Source organism: Felis catus, chromosome A3 (assembly GCF_018350175.1).
Source record: "Felis catus isolate Fca126 chromosome A3, F.catus_Fca126_mat1.0, whole genome shotgun sequence".
NCBI classification, from domain to species: domain Eukaryota; kingdom Metazoa; phylum Chordata; class Mammalia; order Carnivora; family Felidae; genus Felis; species Felis catus.
Genome location: NC_058370.1, coordinates 28,916,754 through 28,934,499, shown reverse-complemented (window position 1 = coordinate 28,934,499; position 17,746 = coordinate 28,916,754). Strand labels below are relative to the sequence as shown.

Genomic DNA, 17,746 nt, shown 5'->3' with positions numbered 1-17,746 from the left:
AACATGGCGGGGCTTTGGAATGAGTCCCGACACCTGCATGGAGCTAGTCTGCCTGTCTTCAGATGACTCAGGAGCCCAGGGGGGCGAGGGACCCAACAACCGCCACGCAGTGAGTAAGGAGGAGCATCGGGGTTCCAGGTAACCGATTCCATGGGTTTCCTGTCCCACCCGCTGCTGCCCGTGACCCTGAGCACCACTGAGCCGGGGAGAGGGCTGAGCTTTACGACAAGCTTCTCTAGAACCGAGGGAGAAAGCTGTTCCTGGCCTCGTCCTGCATGTGTGCGTAAAGGATGCTCCAGAAGGAAAGGCAAGGCAAATGAACAAAACCATTTGTTTCTGGGGCTGACAAGAGGCTCCAGGAGCGAAAGATGCTAAACACCGATGGCATAAAGCGGGGTTCTCGCAGGGTCTCTACCCTGGCTGCCCTTACTCCTCTCGAGGATCAGCAATGGTCAAGAGAGTCACCTACTCCTCTCGTCCGGTGCCCGCTGGCCTCCAGGAATGGGAGCCGTTGTACCCCATATCGGAGAGCCTTTCTCTATGCCAAGGTTTTTACCAAGAGCTTCTAGAGGTAGGGGTGGGGAGGACGACCGGGTATGGATTTGGCCTTGCAGGTGAGGACGTAGCTGCAGCCCCGGGCTCCCAGATTCCCAGGGTGGCAGTGAGCAGACTCCACCCAGTCCTCTGGGTCCCCAGGCAGAAGCCAGCCTGAGGTGCGGCCAAACGCTCACGGAGCCTGGGCCATAGCCATCAGATGCCAGGGACGGGGGCTTCCACACTGGCACCCGAAGTCCTTTGCACCTGCCTGTCGGATCCCACGTGCTGCCTGGGAAGAGGGACAAGGAGGAGAAGAAAGGCAAATTCGGATCCTGAAGAGCCCTCTCCGGAAGGGAGGAGGTAGACCTCAGCTTGAGGCTGGAGGGGCGTGTGCGGGGGCTGAGCTCTGGGGCGCGAGGCAGTGGGCTCAACTCCTCCTCCCTCCCTGTGTGGCCGGGTTGTCCCCGAACTCCAGCGGCCTTATCGGTTTGAGGATGCATCGCGATATCCGTGCCACACGTCTGCTCGTTGTGAGGATACGGCGCCACACGAGGAAGCGCGTGGAACATAGCAGGTGCCCGGCAAAGGGCTCCTGCCATCTTCCTCCTTGAAATGAATCAGGCGCAGGGAGAGGACAGCGCCCCAGGGAACGTGGGTGCGGCGGAGCGGGAACCACGTGATCAGTCACAAGGGCAGATGGTGGTGGAGGACTCATTAAGTGTCTGCTGCGTTAGGTGATGTTGCCCACATCCTCTGTCTCACCTCCCCCGTCCCCGGAGCCCGATGAGTTCATTACAGTTATGTCCCCATTTTATGGATAAGCAAACTAAAGCTGAAGGTGGAAACTTCTCAGTTCTCTCTGCTGGCAGAGCTGGGGATCAAACCCACGTCCTCAATACTCCCAGGCGCAGCCCTGTCCTACGTTGTAAGGGTGGAGAGACAGTCCCCGAGAAAGGCAGCCCTGGGCCCCCACCCCTCCAGGCGGGCAGATGCAAGGCTTCTCTCCCAGGAGGGCTGAGTTGGGGGGGGGAGCAGGGGACTCTGGGGTCCGACAAGCCCGCACCCGGACCCTCCCGGTAGCTGGATGACTTGACCTGCTTTACGTCTTTGGGTACGTTCCTCAGCTCTGGGACCTGTCTTTCCTCACCCGCAAGACGGGAATCATATTCGCTACCTGGCCAGGTGGTGAGGACAACTTTGGCTGACGGCCTGGTACAGCGTCAGCGCCCGGGGCGCGGGCAGTCCCCACCAGATTTCTGCGACAATTGTGCCTCCCACCATAAACTCCGTGTCTGCTGTTGACTGAGGAGAGAACATGTTCTGCTCCAAACTCAGTCCCCGCCCCTCCCCGGGCCGCCCTCCCCCTCCCCCCCCCATGTTCCCCCCTCCCCCCCCCCCACGTTCTGGAAGGTATTCGTAGCCACGAGGGTGCAGCCTTCAAGCTGCTGCTGGCACGGGCCGAGGGCTCGTATGAGGTGGGGATGCCCCCCACCCGGAGTGCAGGCAAAGGCACATCGCAGCCCATATTTTGAGGGGGATTTCGTGATCTTCATTTTGTGTTGCTATCGGAGGAAAGTAAACTGTGGCTCCTGGCTGCCGGGGAAGGGGCTGAGCTCCTGCCAGGGCTGCTGGCGGCTGGCGCCGGCCCAGGCCCGCACCCGTGTCGACTGCGGGTGCAGGCAAGGGCACACACAACGTTCCAGCACACGCGTGACCGGCCGCACACGGAGGTGCCCGGGCGCTCAGCGCAGGGCGACGCGTGGCGGCCGGCTCCGTCCACCTTCCCCTCCTCGGCACTTGCCCTGTCTGGGGACCCTGCCTCTTCTGTTGTCTCCAGATGGCTGTGGGGCCTGAGCCTGTCCTCCGTCCTGGTTTCCTCATCTCTCTTCCTCTGGCTCTCCCTCCGTTTCCCCCGGTGTCTCTGGGTAGCCCCCGTCTCTGACACGCTGTGTCTCTCCGATTTTCTGACTCTTTCCTCCCCTGCTTTGTCTGTATCACGCCCGACCTGTCTGCTGACACTGTCTCTTTCTCTTTCTGATTCTCTCTGAATCCTGTTTCCCTGCTTCTCCAACTCTCTCTCTGTCCCCATCTGTCTCCATATCTGTCTGACTCCCTCTCTCTGTCTCCATATCTGTCCGACTCTATCTCTTTCTGTGCCTCCATCTGTCTCTGTATCTCTCTGCCTGCCTGTCTCTGACTCTCTGGGACTCTCTTTTCCCAACTCTTTCTGTCTCTGTCCTTCCTACCTCTCTCTCTCTCTCTCTCTCTCTCTCCCTCTTTTTTTTTTTTTTTTTTTTTTCCGTGACACTCTCCTGGAAACGCATCAAAGACTGAAGTGGCCGGATTTCAAGTGACAAACAGCACTACACCCAGGATCCAGCCCCCTCCCTGCACGGCTGCTTCCTCCTCCACATCCCCTGTCACGAAGAGAAGCCTATTGTGTCGGGCCCAGGGAGTTCGAGTTGAAGGGCCCGGGGGTCTGCGCCTCTGACTGCTCTGAGCTACTTCCCCATTGGCTCCCAGCAGCCTGTGCTCAGCAAGGGCTGAGCGACAGGAGGAGGCTCTAGTCCATAAAAGGGGGGGCGAGGCACCAGAACTGCCATTCTGAGGGGCTTTGGTGGTGCTCACAGCCGCCTCTTTGGCACCTCCTTCCCAGCCAGAGTCAGGGAGACCCCTGAGCCACCTGCCACCACCCTCCGTCCGACCTGCTCCACCAGAAGCTGCCCAGGAACGAAGAGGAACACAGGTAATATCCACAGGGGCAATGGAACCTCTCTTTTGATTGTATTTGTTTTTCCCGGTCCTCCGGATCTGGGGGCTGCAGGAGCTCGGGCTGGGGGATTTCAGCTCTGGGTCTGATAATCTGGCAAATATGGTTACAGTTACGAGGCTAGTTTACAAACGCCAGATCAGTTAGCGGGAGACAGACGGTTCTTTGGAATTTCCCTCTCGGTACGGCTCCGGCTTGCACAGGTGGGTACTCCTCTCCCAAGAGGACCACCCCTCGGTTTCAGCTCCAAGGTCGTCTTCTTCCCCAGCAGTCTGCACGCATGGTACCCAGGTGAGGACGGGAGGCCCTGGGTGGAAGAAGTGAGTTTAGCCACTCGGGGCGGTTTTAAAGGTCAGTGATTCTCACCGGACGTAGAGAACAAGGTCTGGGGGACGTTAATGAGATTCAGGGCTCTGGCATTTACCAAGTATAATGTACATCAGTGTACAACCAAGTTCAGCCTTTTCATTCTTTTTTGGATCGTGTTTAATTGCTGACAGGGTGCCGGCTTGAGTGTTTCCTTGGGCGTGATTTCACGCAGAAATGAAGTTGGGGCTTATTTCGTTGGGAGGAAATGGGGAAAGAGAGTGACAGCATGCCAGGAGACAGGCTGAGCAAGATTTTTCTTGTGGGTTTTACTTCGAAAGGACTTGTTGCTTTCATGTAAATTACAGCAGGGAAGTCGGGCAGGGAGGAAAGCTCAGATGGCAACGCCATTTGCTCCCTGGTAAAGATATCCATGTTCAAAGAAAGTATTACAGAATCCCAAAGTTTGACTCCAGCAAAACAGGCTGATGAGTTTCGGAGGAAAGAAAAAAGGAAGAAAAAAAAAAGAAAAAGCCCGGTGACGACATAAAGGTTGAATAGTAAATTCTGCGACCTTGTACTTTTTCCCTGGGTGTCTTTTATCTAGAATCTCTCCAAGCTTTACAAACATTCCTTAATTAAGTCTCCAACCTTCCCGGGGGAAACATGCTCTTCAGGTTATTGGATCTGATTTCAATTCCCTTCCCACAGACTGCAAATCTTCATTTGGGAAAATATACAAGTCTTTCTCCTTTGACAGGCATTCCAGGCAAGATCCGTTGCAAATTTCAGAATGTCAGTCCTCTTCGCCCCGCCCCCCCAACCCCCTGCCTCCCCCTCCCACAGCTACCTCTTTCCTCTCTTCTCCCCTTTCTTTCTCCCCTCTATCCCACCCCACCTTGCCTTTTGTTCTATTTTTGCAGGTCATTTATCTCCAGGCTTTGAGATGTGCGTGGGGGAGCTGTTGCAGCAGCCCAGGGGTGGGGGGAGCTGAGCTGCCCTGGGGGAGGTTTGCGTTTGCTGCCGGGCTCTCAAGCCCACTGCTTTGCCCCAGATGAGCTAGAGGTGTGATGGGGGGCAGGCAGATCCTGTGTCTCAGCTGCCAGCTGGGAGCGGGGATGTCGGGGATGTCGCAGTGCTTCCTCGGGAACCCAGCATGCTTTAGCAAGAGCGGGCACAGGGACTGGCTCGGGGGCTGTTTGAGAAATTTGCAGTCGCCATAAAGCAAATGGAAAGGGGTTAGGGTCTTGAGATAACTCCCGGGAGCCACGAACGTTCCATGTATTATCTAAATGAGTGTCCCACAGATCTGGGTTCAAATCCCAGAGCCCATCCGTCATTTGCTGTGTGATTTGGGGACGATAGCTGAGTGTTCATTTCCTCATCTCCGCAGTAAGGACGGTACTGTTGGCCTCCTAAGGTTATTGTGAGACTCCCAAAGGATGCTGGCAGTCAGTAGGTACTCAATAAATGCTAGCGTTGACTGCTCACGTTCTCCGTCCACCCTGGCAATGTGTTCTAATATCCTTCATCATCCACTCCATGGAGCCGTGTGCTATGTCCGGGAAGGATGCCTAACGTCTGGTATTTCAGTTGTGGGGCTGGCACTCTCCTCCCCTCCCCACCCCATAATCTCCACACCAACAGAAGACCATCTCTTCGTCCGTCGCCTCGGGATCATGAAGTCTCTTCCCCATCGATCCTCCCGGGCCCCCCTTCCCACTGCCCACCTCCTTGGGCCATTCTTGCACAATTGTTGTATTTATTAGATGTCTTCCATCATTCTAAGCAGGATCAATAGTCGGTGGCTTGATTTCGACGCGTGTCTGAGAAAGCGCAGGCAACTAGCTGACTTCTCTCACTGTTTTCGCTCATCTCGGCCCATCTCGCTGCGTCTGACAAAGGGCTAAAAGGATCTCACCGAGGCTGGGCGGCCGGCTGAGCCCGGCCATTGAGGGCAGGCAGGAAATATTTCTGGGGACACCCGGTGAGCCCAGGATCAGGCCCTGGAGACAGAGAGGTGTCCCGGGTCCTTTGATGTCGGGCCTCCTTAATCTTCCCCAGCCCAGGTCCAGACTCGTGCTCCTGGAAGGAGGGTAAAGAGCCCGGTCCACGAGGCACAGGAACGTTCTGGAGGCTTCTCCCTGAGGCCGTCCGGCTGTCCCACCGGCCTGAGTGGGAGGCTGCGTGCGGCAGGCACATTCATCGTGTTTGTCCACCGTCCTTTGGCTCTTTGACCTGTTACTGGACAGTTCAGTTTAAGCCGAGAAGGGTTTACTGAGCAGTTACTACGTGGCTGGGTCTCTGGTCCACTGACAGGAGGAGGGATTGATATTTGTGACTCACACGGTAGGTCAAGGCCCCGAATCCAAGTCTCTCTGTCCCTTCTTCCTTCCTTCCTTCTCCTTTCTCCCCTCCTCTGTTCCTTCTTGTCCCTTCTCCCTCTGGTTCCCAGCACCTCTTCCAGCTCTGTTGGGTTTCCATCATCTCTCTGCTTCTCTGGTGTCTTTATCAATTTCTCTGTGCGTGCAAGAGTCTCTGCCACTCCTGTGGGCACACGCGTGTCTCTCTATGTGCATGTCTGTCTCTGTCTCCCTCTCTGTCTCTGTCTTTCTGTCTCTCTTTCTTTCTTCATCTCTTCATCTCCACCCCTCCCTGGCCCGTCTTCCTTGGCCTTTCTCCCCATCCCTTCATTGCATCAAATAACAAAGGGTGAGGGTTTCATGTGACTCCTGCTCTTGAAAATCGTTCTTCTAAGGGGCGCCCGGGTGGCTCAGTCAGTCGCGCGTCTGACTCTGGATTTCCGCTCAGGTCACGATCTCACGGTTCGTGAGTTCGAGCCCCGAGTCTAGCTCTGCACTGACTGCCATCATGGAGCCTGCTTGGGATCCTCTCTCTCTCCCTCCCTCTCTCTCTCTACCCCTCCCCTGCTCATGCTGTCTCTCTCTCTCTCTCAAAATAAATAAACAAAAGCTTAAAACACATGTAAAAAAAAAATCATTCTTTTATAAACGAGGTTAATAATCCCACCGTGACCCCTGAGTGCAGGTGCGTGCTTCTCTCTGGTTCCCTGAACCGCAAATGGCCCAAGAGAGGCTCTGCGCTTTGAGTCTTGCTGGACTCCACGGTGGGTTCACTTTCCGTCCGGAATCCGAGCCCCCTCACCGCCAGCCAGGTGATAATCCATCCCTTGTTAATGACCCTAAAAGCCTCACGGGGACAGCGGCCCTCACTTCTCAGGGTCTCCCCTTGCCAGCCCCTGGGGACCCGTAAAGGTGAACTTTGTGGTTTGGGGTGGGCTAACACTCCAGAAGACTGTCTCATCTTCAGGAATGTGGGGGCTCCGTGGGAGGGTCTGATGGACACTTAACGTGACCCCGTACCCCGTACGGTTTGCAGGACGAGCTGCAGGCTGACTTTTTAAACCTGCTTCTTCTATGTCCTTGCCTCTCGTCCCTGACCTGGTGATCTTGCCTCTCTGAGACTCTGTGTGCCCATCTGGAAAATGGAGCTGATCGTGCCAAGCCTACTGGAGTCTCCTGAGGGTGAACGTGCAGTCACGGAACTGACGTGCAGAGCAGGGAGCCGGGTCCCGTAGCGGTGCCTTCACCAGGGATGCTATGGGCTCAGAGAATCCCAGCTAGGCCACGCAGGTGCTCGGGACCCTGGGGCGCTTTGTCACTTGGTCCTCCTCGCTCTCCCCACCCGGAACCCGGGCCTGTAACAGTAGCACCTGTCCCGCTAGGGGCCAGGGGAGGCCAGGGGCCCGGCACAGGGAGGCAGTGCAGTGGGCTGTGGGAGGGTCATTGAAAGCCTCAATGCGAGTCAGTGCGAGTCACGGCCCGGGTGTGGGAGGCCCCAGCTCTGTCTCCGCTTCCCTCCTGACTCATGATGTGACCTTAAACAAGTGACTTCATTCCTACCTTTTCCCATTTCCTCTTCTATCAAATAGGGATAATCATATGCAATAAAGTGCTGGGAGAGATAATTGCAATGTTAAATCAAGCCATTATTATTCCATGCTGGCTTTTTAATGCTTGCTGCTCCTCTGAGCCCTCTGACTACAATATAGAAATATTGCCAAGAGGAGATGAGAGGGCGGGCAGGCAGTCCCTTCCCTTTCAAGAACTCTGGGCCCTGGGTAGGAAAGGGGACTACAGCGTGCTGGCCCTTTAAGTGATGCCCTCTGGGCAGCCCTCCTGAGGGACAGGGGGTGACACGGCCCATTTATAGACCAGAAGGGAGAAGCCCAGGCTCGGGGAGGAGAGCGATCCCTCTCTGATTTTTCCCAGGAAAGTCAGCTTCCAGATGATGAGAATAATCCGAATTAGAAAATGGTTATGTAATTGATGAAAGCAGGGGTCAGCACGGCTTGTCCGTAGAAGACCAGCTAGTATATGTTTTTGGCCTCTGGGCCGTGCGGTCCCCGTTTCAACAGTCCTCTGTGCTTTGTAGCACGGAAGCACCCGTGGACCACGGTGAGCAGTTGGGGTGGGGGCTGTGTTCGTTCTCGGGGTTCTCCAGAGAAGCGGGATGTGTACGTATTGAGAAAGAGATTTAGTAGAAGGAATTGGATCATGGGATTGTGGAGGCTGGTGGGTCCAAAATTTCCTTTTCTGCCAGGGGAGAATCACCGCTCCTCCGCACTGGCCCCTGCGTCCCTCACTGGGCTGTCACAAAGCCCACGAGACAGTGGCCGAGGAAATGTTTTATAGACCTGCAAGGGAAGAGGGTTTTTCCTTGGGAGGGCTGTGAGGACCCCGCGCCCCCCCACCCCACCCCCGGCCCACCCAGTCCGTGAAGGAGGCCCCTCCTTCCCCCTGGGCCATGCACACTCTCCACTGACATCTATGCACCTGATACTCGCCCCCGGCTCACCAAGCGGGCTCGCTGCCTTGTCTTACCCCGGGAGCGTATCTTTTTCTCCTCAGCTCCTCCCGGATCAGGCCTGACTCGCATGCAGGGCTACTCATCTGATGCATGACTTGGAGCACAGCCCCAGAGCAAAGGTGAAATGCGCTCCCTCAGGACCCATCTGATGTGACGCGATCCTTTGTTTAGCCAACGATAAGGAAGCACATCAGATTCCTCAGGAAAATCCGCAGGGCTGATGTGTCTTTATTAGAGTTGCCTTTTAACCCCAAGAGATCTGGACAGAAGCCTGACTCCCACTTACAGGCCAAGCGAACGTGGCCAACCTCTCCTCCCCCCAGCCTCGGTCTTCTCCTCTGTACAAAGGGTACAGAGACACTCACCGCGCCCCCCCCCCCCCCCCCCCGCCAGCTGTGGTGACGATTAGAATCATGTGTCTAACTGTAACGCACAGCCTGGCACCTAGTAGGCTCTTGAGATGTGGTGGCACTGTTATTGGACTGGTGTTACCAGGAACAAGGAGCACTCAGCCCTGCCTGGCACACAGTAGGTCCTCCATATGGCAGTTGATTCGTTCACCAACTTTTTTTTTTTTGGAATTTCAACTGCGTTCCAGGACTTTCTGCCGTCTGCTTTTCACGCCTCCTGTAGCCCAAGAGTCGAACGGGGCCTCAGCCTCTGTTATGAAGCCCATCATAATATCACTGTGTGCCAGGTACCCGCCCCCCCCCCCAGGTGCCCTGTGCATGATCTCTTATTCGATTCCTCCCACCCCCTAAAGCATTATCGTTAGCCCCGTGATGGGGCTGAGGAAACGGAGACCCAGCAACGTCAAGTAAGTTCCCCCCTCTGGTGGTAAGTGGCAGGCCGGGATTGGAATCCACATAAACTAAGCACTTGGTGACCCCGCTTCGGGGCCAGGAAGGAATTGGGGGCGCCCCCCTCTTTTCTCTCCAGCTGCACCCCTCTGGCCCCAGGCTGCCTCTCGTGGTTGTTAAGAGAAGGCAGTTCAGGGCCGGCAGACTCAACTATCCAGCTCTGCTCGGCAGTGGAGACAAGGGAAGCTGCTGGGTGGGGACAGTGGCGACCAGGCTGCATGTGTCCCTTGGGGCGACTGTTGCCATACTGTAATGCAGGCCCGATGTCTCCAGCACTTCTGTTTTTTTAAGGTAAGGTGGAAATTACGACTTTGAAGTGTAAAAATTTCCCAATTTAAAAATGTTGGCAAGAGAGTTTAAAAAAAGAAAAGAAAAGAAGAAAAGAAAAGAAAAGAGAAGAGAAAAGAAAAGAAAAGAAAGAAAAAAAAAAGAAAAGAAAAGAAAAGAGAAAAGAAAAGAAAAGAAAAGAAAAGAAAAGAAAAGAAAAGAAAAGAAAAGAAGAAAAGAAAAGAAAATCCCGGTGCAAAGTCAAAATACCCAGTGCCCATTTTACTGAGTTTGTCCTGCGGGCAGTCACTCTGAAGTGTCTGGACGTTTGCAGGGCTTGGGTTAGGGTTGGTTAGGGTTAGGGTTAGGGGTTAGGGGTTAGGGTTAGGGCTGCTGGCTGGGTAGGAGGACGCCAGAGGTCTCAGCCCTGCCCCACCCTGCCTGACCTCATTCCCTGCTCTGACCCTTCCTGGGTAGCCCTCTGTTCTATCTTCCATGCCATCAAATTCTCTCTCCAATTTCTTCCTGGGAGACCCTCTGCGGCCACCGAGCCATGGCTCTAATGGTGGAGTGTGGGGGCCTGGGGTGATTTGGGTTTTCTTGGAAGCCAAGGCCTCCTAGGCCATGCCCTTCCCTGGGTCAAGGACCCCCTCCTCAGATCATTGCTTTGAGCAAGGGAGGGAAAAATTCAAAGCTTCAGAATAGTGTCCATCATGTTCAACCTGGGACCTGTTTCCTTCTGTCTCCTTCTGTCCGGGACCTCCCTCTTTTTGTGTCTCGTGTCTGTCTGTAGTGTTAGTCTCTCTCCCTACGTCTCTCTATCTCCCTCTACGTCTCTCTCTGGACCATTTTGCATTGTCTCCCTCCTTTTCCCCTCCCTCCTTCCCTCTTCCTATGTGAGGTTTTCTCTTACTTCCTCTTCCCTCCCCTCTCCTGTCTCCCTGGTTTCGTTACCCTTTGCTGAATATCCATTGGCCTCATTGGTTTTCAGACAATTGCAGACTCACTCTATGGCCTCCTTCCTGCCTTATGCCTCCTCGTCCACCCGGGCGTCCTTATCATCCTCCAATGCACCACACACCCTCACTGTAGGGACCTTCATCTACAGAGATAAAGTGCCCTCTGGGCAGGAAACTCAGAAAGTGAGGGCCATTATTTGATAGAGCCAGCATAGGTGACTGTGGGCGTTCACAGGAGGGGCCCAATCCAGACAGCCTTCCTGGAGGAGGCAACCGAGGTTGAATTTTGACAAACAAGAGTTATCCGGTCAGAGGGAGATGGGAGTAGATGGGTGGGGCCAGACAGGCGGTCCAGGCAGAGGGAACCCCTTGGGGGAAGCTTGGAAGGTGGGGCCCATGGGGCACTCATTTGAGAATTGCAGGTGGTTCGAGCCAGACCCCCTGGATACAAATCCCAGCTTTCCCTCTTACTAGCTCTAGAATCTTGGCAGGGTTCTCAGCTCAGTTTCCTTATCCGTGAGGAGGGCACGACAACTGTACCCGCCCCAGACAGTCGCTGTGAGTACAAAGGAATTTTTTAGAATTCACGAGAATTGCTCGGAGCATCCTGAGTACGTAACAACCATCTGATCAGCTAGAATTACTATTAAATATCAAGTTAGTGGATGAGAGGCAAGGTTGCCGACACTACCTCTGCCTGGGACAAAAAGGATCTCAAATCGGGCCTCCTACCTTGGCAGCCAAGCCGTGTGCGAAGCCTCTGGCCAGGAGTTAAGAATGTGCTGGACGGTCTCCTCCCCCGCAGGCAATTCGCTGCTGATCTCGTCACAGGCCAGCTCCGCCACCGCCACCACCGGCCACCGCTGATACCAGAGAAAACACGAGCTGCCGGCTTCGCATCTGCACATAAAAGGCATAGCTCGCTCTCCTGGAACCCAATCCACTCAGCAGCCGGTAGAATGTGAAAGAACACGGAGGGCGGGCGGGAGAGGTGGGACGGACCCAGGCCCACTTTCCTGGGCTTTCCTCTGAGCTTCCTGGCTTAGGGGAGCAAACCTTGTTCAGCCTCAGGACGGTTCTCACCTTCAGTCGCTGTGTGACCTCAGGAGATCTACCAGGCCTCTCTGAGCACCAGTTTTCTCGTCTATAAAGTGGGGATGATGATACCCGCCTCTCACAGTTGGTGGGTGGACCGAAAACAACATGCAAGTTCAAAGGTCCTGTGCGTTGGGTCCTCTGGGTCTCATGGAGGCACCCACGGTAACGAGTTAAAGTTGTTCTCGAAATTGTAGTCATGAAGGGCACACGAGTGGGGAGTCAAGCAGAACAGCCTTGCACCTTCACTGTTGGCCACAGGTCTTGGGTGATTCCCTGAACCGGAAGTGCCCACCTCACTGGGAAGGAGTAGATAGGATGACGGGCTTGAGGAGGGGTGGGGGGACCTCCTGTGTGCCCTGAGGGGGAGACTCAGCTCTGGGCTGTAGCACGGGGCTCTGGGACCGTGGGGGAAATACCTTCTAAATCCCCCGAGCAAACAGGGTCGTTTGCAGGCTTGGGAGACTTGGAGGAGGGAGGGAGGGAGGACAGCATCCCTGTGAACAGAGTGACAGGCGTCAGGCTATAAAGACCAGGCTGGGAAGAGCCTGGAGCCTCCTGCCCGGAGTGGGGTGTCTCAGGGGATCTCCCCATTTCCAGCTGGGAGAACGGTACTGTGCCCCCATTTGAATGGCTCTGGGTCTTGATATTTGGTTTCTAAGGAGTTAATTAGGAGAGGAAGGAACCGACTGAATTCGTATGCCTAGCGAGTGCCTGCTATGGGCGGGTCAGGGTCCCGGTGCTAGGATACTGCAGGGACTGTGACAGGTAGTGCCGGTGCCTGTAAGGAGCTAACGCTCCAGTGGGGGAGACGAGGATCACCGACAGGGAACAAACACCTAATCGATAGGGCAGTAAGAGACGGTGAACGCCCCGATGCCAACAAAGCAGGGTGATGTGAGAGCGGCCCGGGAAGCCACATTAAACACAGGAGTCAGCAAATGCCTCCCTGGCGATTTGACATTGGTTCATTTGATCACAAGGAGGAGCGAGCCTTGTTTAGATCTGGGCGAAGCGTATTGCAGAGGGAGGGACAGGAAGTGCAAAGACCCTGAGGCAGGAGCAACGTGGCATATTTGAGGAACCCAGAGACGGAAACAGGACACCGCTCCTGCCTTCGCGGAGCCAAAGTCTGAAGAGACACATAGATAATTACCAAATAGTGGGATATTTTGATGGAGGGGTGAAGACAAAGCAGGAATATCCCATTGGGCCTCGGAGATCCGGAAAAGCTGCCCGGAGGAAGCGATATCTAATATAGGGCCTAAATGGCAGGTAACAGAAGAGGAGAGGAAGGGTTTTCCAGTAGAGGGAACAGCATATGCAAAGGCCCAGAGGTGGGACAGGGCCTGAAACATTGATTAGAGGAATGGCAAGTAGCTGGATGCGGTTACGGTGTAGGGATGGGATTGAGGGTGTTCCTGTCATTTAGGAAAAGGGCCAGGCCTGACCTAGGGTGATATACCTGATTGCTTAATTGTCATGCTGAGCAGTTCATTTCGGGGTGGGCAGGAGGGATCCAAGAAGGAACTAGAGGCCGGAAGGCCAGCGTGGAGAAGGTGGAGCTATGGCCAAGGTAAGAAGAGGTACTGGGGAGAAAAAGGCAAATTTCAGGGACCTTTCAAGGCAGAAAGGACTGGCCTGGGGACGCGCTGAAGAGTTGGGGACAAAGGCAGGCGGTGGAGCCTCAGGGAATCCAGGAAAGCAGATACCAGGTGACTTCTGGCTTCGTGGGTGGGCAAAGTGGGTTTCGAAGGCCCACAGACCCAGGTCAAGTCCCAGCTTGTCCACTGCCTAGCTGTGCGGGCAGGTCCCTCGCCTTCCTGAGCCTCAACTTCCCCATCTGTCTGGTGAAAACAGCACAACCCGCCTCAGGAGCCATTGGGCAGATTGAACGCGCATCTGTAGGAAAGCTACTCAGCATGTACTCAGCACGTAGCAGGTACTCAGTACATTAATCCCCGTCCTTGACCCTTGGCCTGGGGCACCCACGGTGCCTCCTGAGGCCTCTATTTTCCTGACGGTGAAATGGGAACGAGACTGTTTGCCTTGCAGGGTCGGCCGCAGGGCTTGGCATCTCGCCAAGGAGGGTCGGACGCCGAGGAGGCGCTCACGGCTTCATTTTCTTCTCTTTCTCCCCCCGCAGCAGGAAGAGCTGAGACGGGATGGCGTGGCAGGGGCTCGTGCTGGCTGCCTGCCTCCTCGTGCTCCCCTCTGCCACAGCGGACTGCCTGTCCCGGTGCTCCCTGTGTGCGGTGAAGACCCAGGATGGGTCCAAACCCGTCAACCCCCTGGTAGGTTTCAGGGTGCCTAGGTCCTACGCCTGCGTGCGGAAGGGACCATCTGTGTGTGGAGCTTGGGTGGCTGTGTGTCTGTCCTGTAGACTTGTCCTACCTGTGTGGGATGCGTCCTGCCCTGTGGTCAGCCTGGGCACCTGAACTCCATCCCCACCTCAGACCTCACCACCCCCTGGCTCGCTCAGGTCTGGGACCGACACTCAGGTTTCCAGGGAGTGTCATTATCGAGGAAGTGCTGGTTCTGGGAGTTTGCAGCCCGATGGTAACTTTTCAGGGCTGGGCTGACGGGCACGTCCAAATCTAGCCACTCCTATGGAAGGAGCGCCTTCCCCAGCCACTGGTGGACAGGATCCAAGCCTCAGCCCCTCTCCTGGGTCTTAGCATCTCTTGGCCCATCCTTATTGGCTTTGCTTTGAATCAAACGCCCCCCATGTGTCTCTCCCTCGATGGCAGCCAGGTTAGAGTCAAGGTCCCAAAGGTGCGATGGACGGAGCACAGGCTTTGATTCTGCCACGTTCTCATTCCGTGACTCTGGAAACTCCCTGTTTGAGCTTTAGCTTCCTCATCCGCAAAATGGGGCGATTCTGTGAGACGGTGACGCAAAGTGTCAAACACACGATTCTAGCAGCTCTTCACAGAGATGCACGCGGTGCTCTAGGTGCTGCCCACACAGGACCGCAGCAGGGCACAGTGGTTAAGCGTGAGGACCTGTGACATTTAGGCTTACTGGGTCCAGGTTCCAGAATCGTCCGGTGTTGTCATCATCGTCCTCATGATCACCATCGCGATCACATTTGAAGCCCCCCAGCACTCCTATGAAATGGACACGATTGTCCCCCCAGGTTTGATGAGCCCCCAAACTTCTCAGTGTGTTTTTTCTACCATCCCGCATTGCTTTGGTGCCTCTCTAGAAAGTGTTAAGAGCATCCTTCACACCGAGGAAAGGGTGGGAGAGGCAAGTGCTCCCTCTGGAGTGAGAAGTTGAGGAGGATGTGTGAGCACCACACGATGTTCTGGGAAGATCTTACTTCCGATGCTGGCATCGCCATTTGCAAGCCACGTGTCCTTGGGAAAGCTGTCTCACCTCTCCACGTCTCCTCTTCCACTCAGATGCAGGGTCACCTACCTCAGTGCACCTGGCGAGGGGGAGGGATTAAAGTGGGAAGCCTGAAGTTTAGGAAAGGCAGCTACTTTCGATTGTCTCAGACATTGGACAAGGGACTGTCTGGGGCAAGGAGGGGTGCATGTGGCTTGACAGTTGGATGGGGGTGACGTTACCGCTGTGGTTTTTTGGGGATTTGCAGATTTGTTCCCTGGAATGCCAGGCCGCGCTGCTGCCTGCCGAGGAGTGGGAGAGATGCCAAGGCCTTCTGTCTATTTTCACCCCCTTCACCTTCGGGCTCAATGGCAGAGAAGATTTGGAGGCCAAGTCCGCTTTGGAGGGGCCTTATAGTGAGCTGGCCAAGCGCTCTGGGCCCTTCCCGAAGGAGCTGGAGGAAAACAGATTTCTTCACACCCCAACAGAGGAGAATGCTCTGAGCAGGAGCCTGGCGGAGAAGCTCAGGGGTCTCTCTGGCAGGTTGGGGGAGGGAGGGGAGTCTGAGCTGATGGGGGGCACCCAGCTGCATGATGATGCCATGGAGGCTAGGGCACTGGATTCCAATGAGGAGGACCCCAAGGAGCAAGTCAAACGCTATGGGGGCTTCTTACGCAAATACCCTAAGAGAAGCTCAGAGGTGGCTGGGGAGGGGGACCGGGATGGGGATAGGGTGGGCCACGAGGACCTGTACAAACGCTACGGGGGCTTCTTGAGGCGCATCCGTCCCAAGCTCAAATGGGACAATCAGAAGCGCTACGGGGGTTTTCTCAGGCGCCAGTTCAAGGTGGTAACTCGGTCTCAGGAAGATCCCAATGCCTACTCCGGAGAGATTCTTGATGGGTAAACCCCTCCCCATTGTGGAGTTGAGTCAGGAGCTTCCCCTGACACCCTTCCAGATTAGAGTACCCTCATTCATCCTACCTTGTACCCCCCAATCCCCATGCTCAGTTCAGCACTGTCTGCAAAACATTCAAACCCAGCCTGCCTCTTTTCTGCCTGGGGTGCAGAGTTTGTCTGGAGTCAGCGGGGAGAAAGGATGGAGATTCCCCTGTCCAGTGCTTGGCTCCAACCCTAGGCCTCTGAACTACCGCCAGCAGCGGCTTTTGATATTAATCCCTCCACCCCATTAATGTGCCCCCACCCCCACTCCGGTCCCAGGCATCCAGACTGACTTGTTCTTCATTCCTCTAGATAAATAACAAAACAAGGTAAACAAACAAATAGAAATCCTAACACTTTATCCCAAACCTTAAAGGACCTCCTTGTGCTCCCCACTTCGGAGACCGATGCTTTAGATAAAACGCTCAAACACCGCATTTTATTGGAGCAGGAATGCCTGCGCTGGAGAGTTCAGTCCTCCAGTGGGCAACTGTTCAGTTGTACTCTCTGTGTTCACACCTCTTGAGGAAACGAGTTCCTGGACTCCCATCCATGTTGGTACCCTGGACAGCACCCAGCTCCTCACCGGAGAGGAAGGGCGCAAAAACCCCTCCCAAAATGGTAATGAGATCAGTGCTCCTACTGAATACTTAAAAGATCACGGAGAGAGCAAGACAAACCAATTTGCTCTGTGTAACAAACTCAGAATGTGGACCAGTTCCCTCAGCCCTCATTAAACTAATTAAACAGATCGGTATCACACTCCTACCCCAGGATGAACTGAAGCTGAGTCAAGTCGATGAGGTTAAGCACAACCATGTTCTTGAGCAGCTGAATTGGCCGCCAAGAGTCTTAACCATCTGGCCAAACATATGCAATGGGCACTGGGTGAGGAAATCCAGAAGCAACAGCTAGAACGACAAAAAAGGACGTCTTCAACCCCTGGGATGATTCTTTCCTCTTCATGTCTCCGAATAAAACCAGAAAGGGGAATGAAATGATTAAGTGCTTGAGGCCAAATGAATTCCCTTGATTCAAATGAATCAGAGGCAGAGACCTCCCAATTCCTTGGTTTCAATCAAAGTCTCTCTCTTTCTCTCTGCTGCTTTTGCTCACTTATCCCCAGGCATTATGGTTTGGTTTGTGGGTCCAGGAGGCTGGGCTGGAAAGGAGAGGAAATAGTCACGAGTTCAGTTAATTTGTCTAAGATGCTACTGAGCACGTACCTCTTTGCGTGCAACCCCCAGCTCTCTCATGATGTTCCGAAATGTATAGGTTGTTTTAGGGTTACTTCGTGTGCTTTTAAAAAAATCCCACGTATGCAATTTACCTAGAATTTGCTTATTCCTTAGTAGGCCTGTGTTATTTCCTACTCTTCCGGTGCAATAAATAAAAGAAAGTTGGTAATGACTCAGAGTGTGTATGCGTGCGCCTCAGTCCCCAGAGCATGAAAAGACCATTTGCAGAAAAGAGTGCTGGGGAATGAAAAATACACACACACACACACACACACACACACTCATGTCAGAAAACTAAGGGTAGGACAACAGAAAGAGCACAAACTTTAGAGTGTCATAGACCTAAATTTGAGATCTGTGTGATGTTGGCTAAGTTATTGGACCTCTCTGAGCCTTTGTTCCCTCTTCCCTAAAAGACCGACCTAACTCCTAGAGACTGTCTCCTGTGTTGGATTACCAAGGCAAGAGGGACAAATTTTCCTAAGACAAAGGTGCTGGTGATGAAGAACTCTCTAGAGAACGGATGGCATCATGTACTTTACTAAAATG

At 54.5% G+C, this 17,746-nt stretch overlaps 1 protein-coding gene across 2 annotated transcripts; it reads left to right on the top strand.

Annotated features, from left to right (window-relative positions):
- Nucleotides 1-2,900: 2,900 nt before the first annotated feature.
- PDYN (prodynorphin) lies at nucleotides 2,901-16,479 on the top strand. Of its 2 annotated transcripts, none has more exons than XM_003983754.4 (3): nucleotides 2,901-3,283; nucleotides 13,831-13,978; nucleotides 15,286-16,479. In XM_003983754.4, exons 2-3 carry the CDS (start codon nucleotides 13,850-13,852, stop codon nucleotides 15,922-15,924), a joined length of 768 nt encoding a protein of 255 aa, XP_003983803.1. In that variant the 5' UTR covers nucleotides 2,901-3,283; nucleotides 13,831-13,849; the 3' UTR covers nucleotides 15,925-16,479. The 2 variants fall into 2 exon arrangements, with proteins under 2 accessions (XP_003983803.1, XP_019682294.1); XM_019826735.2 differs by lacking the exon at nucleotides 2,901-3,283 and adding an exon at nucleotides 7,996-8,091.
- The last annotated feature ends 1,267 nt before the right edge of the window (nucleotides 16,480-17,746 follow it).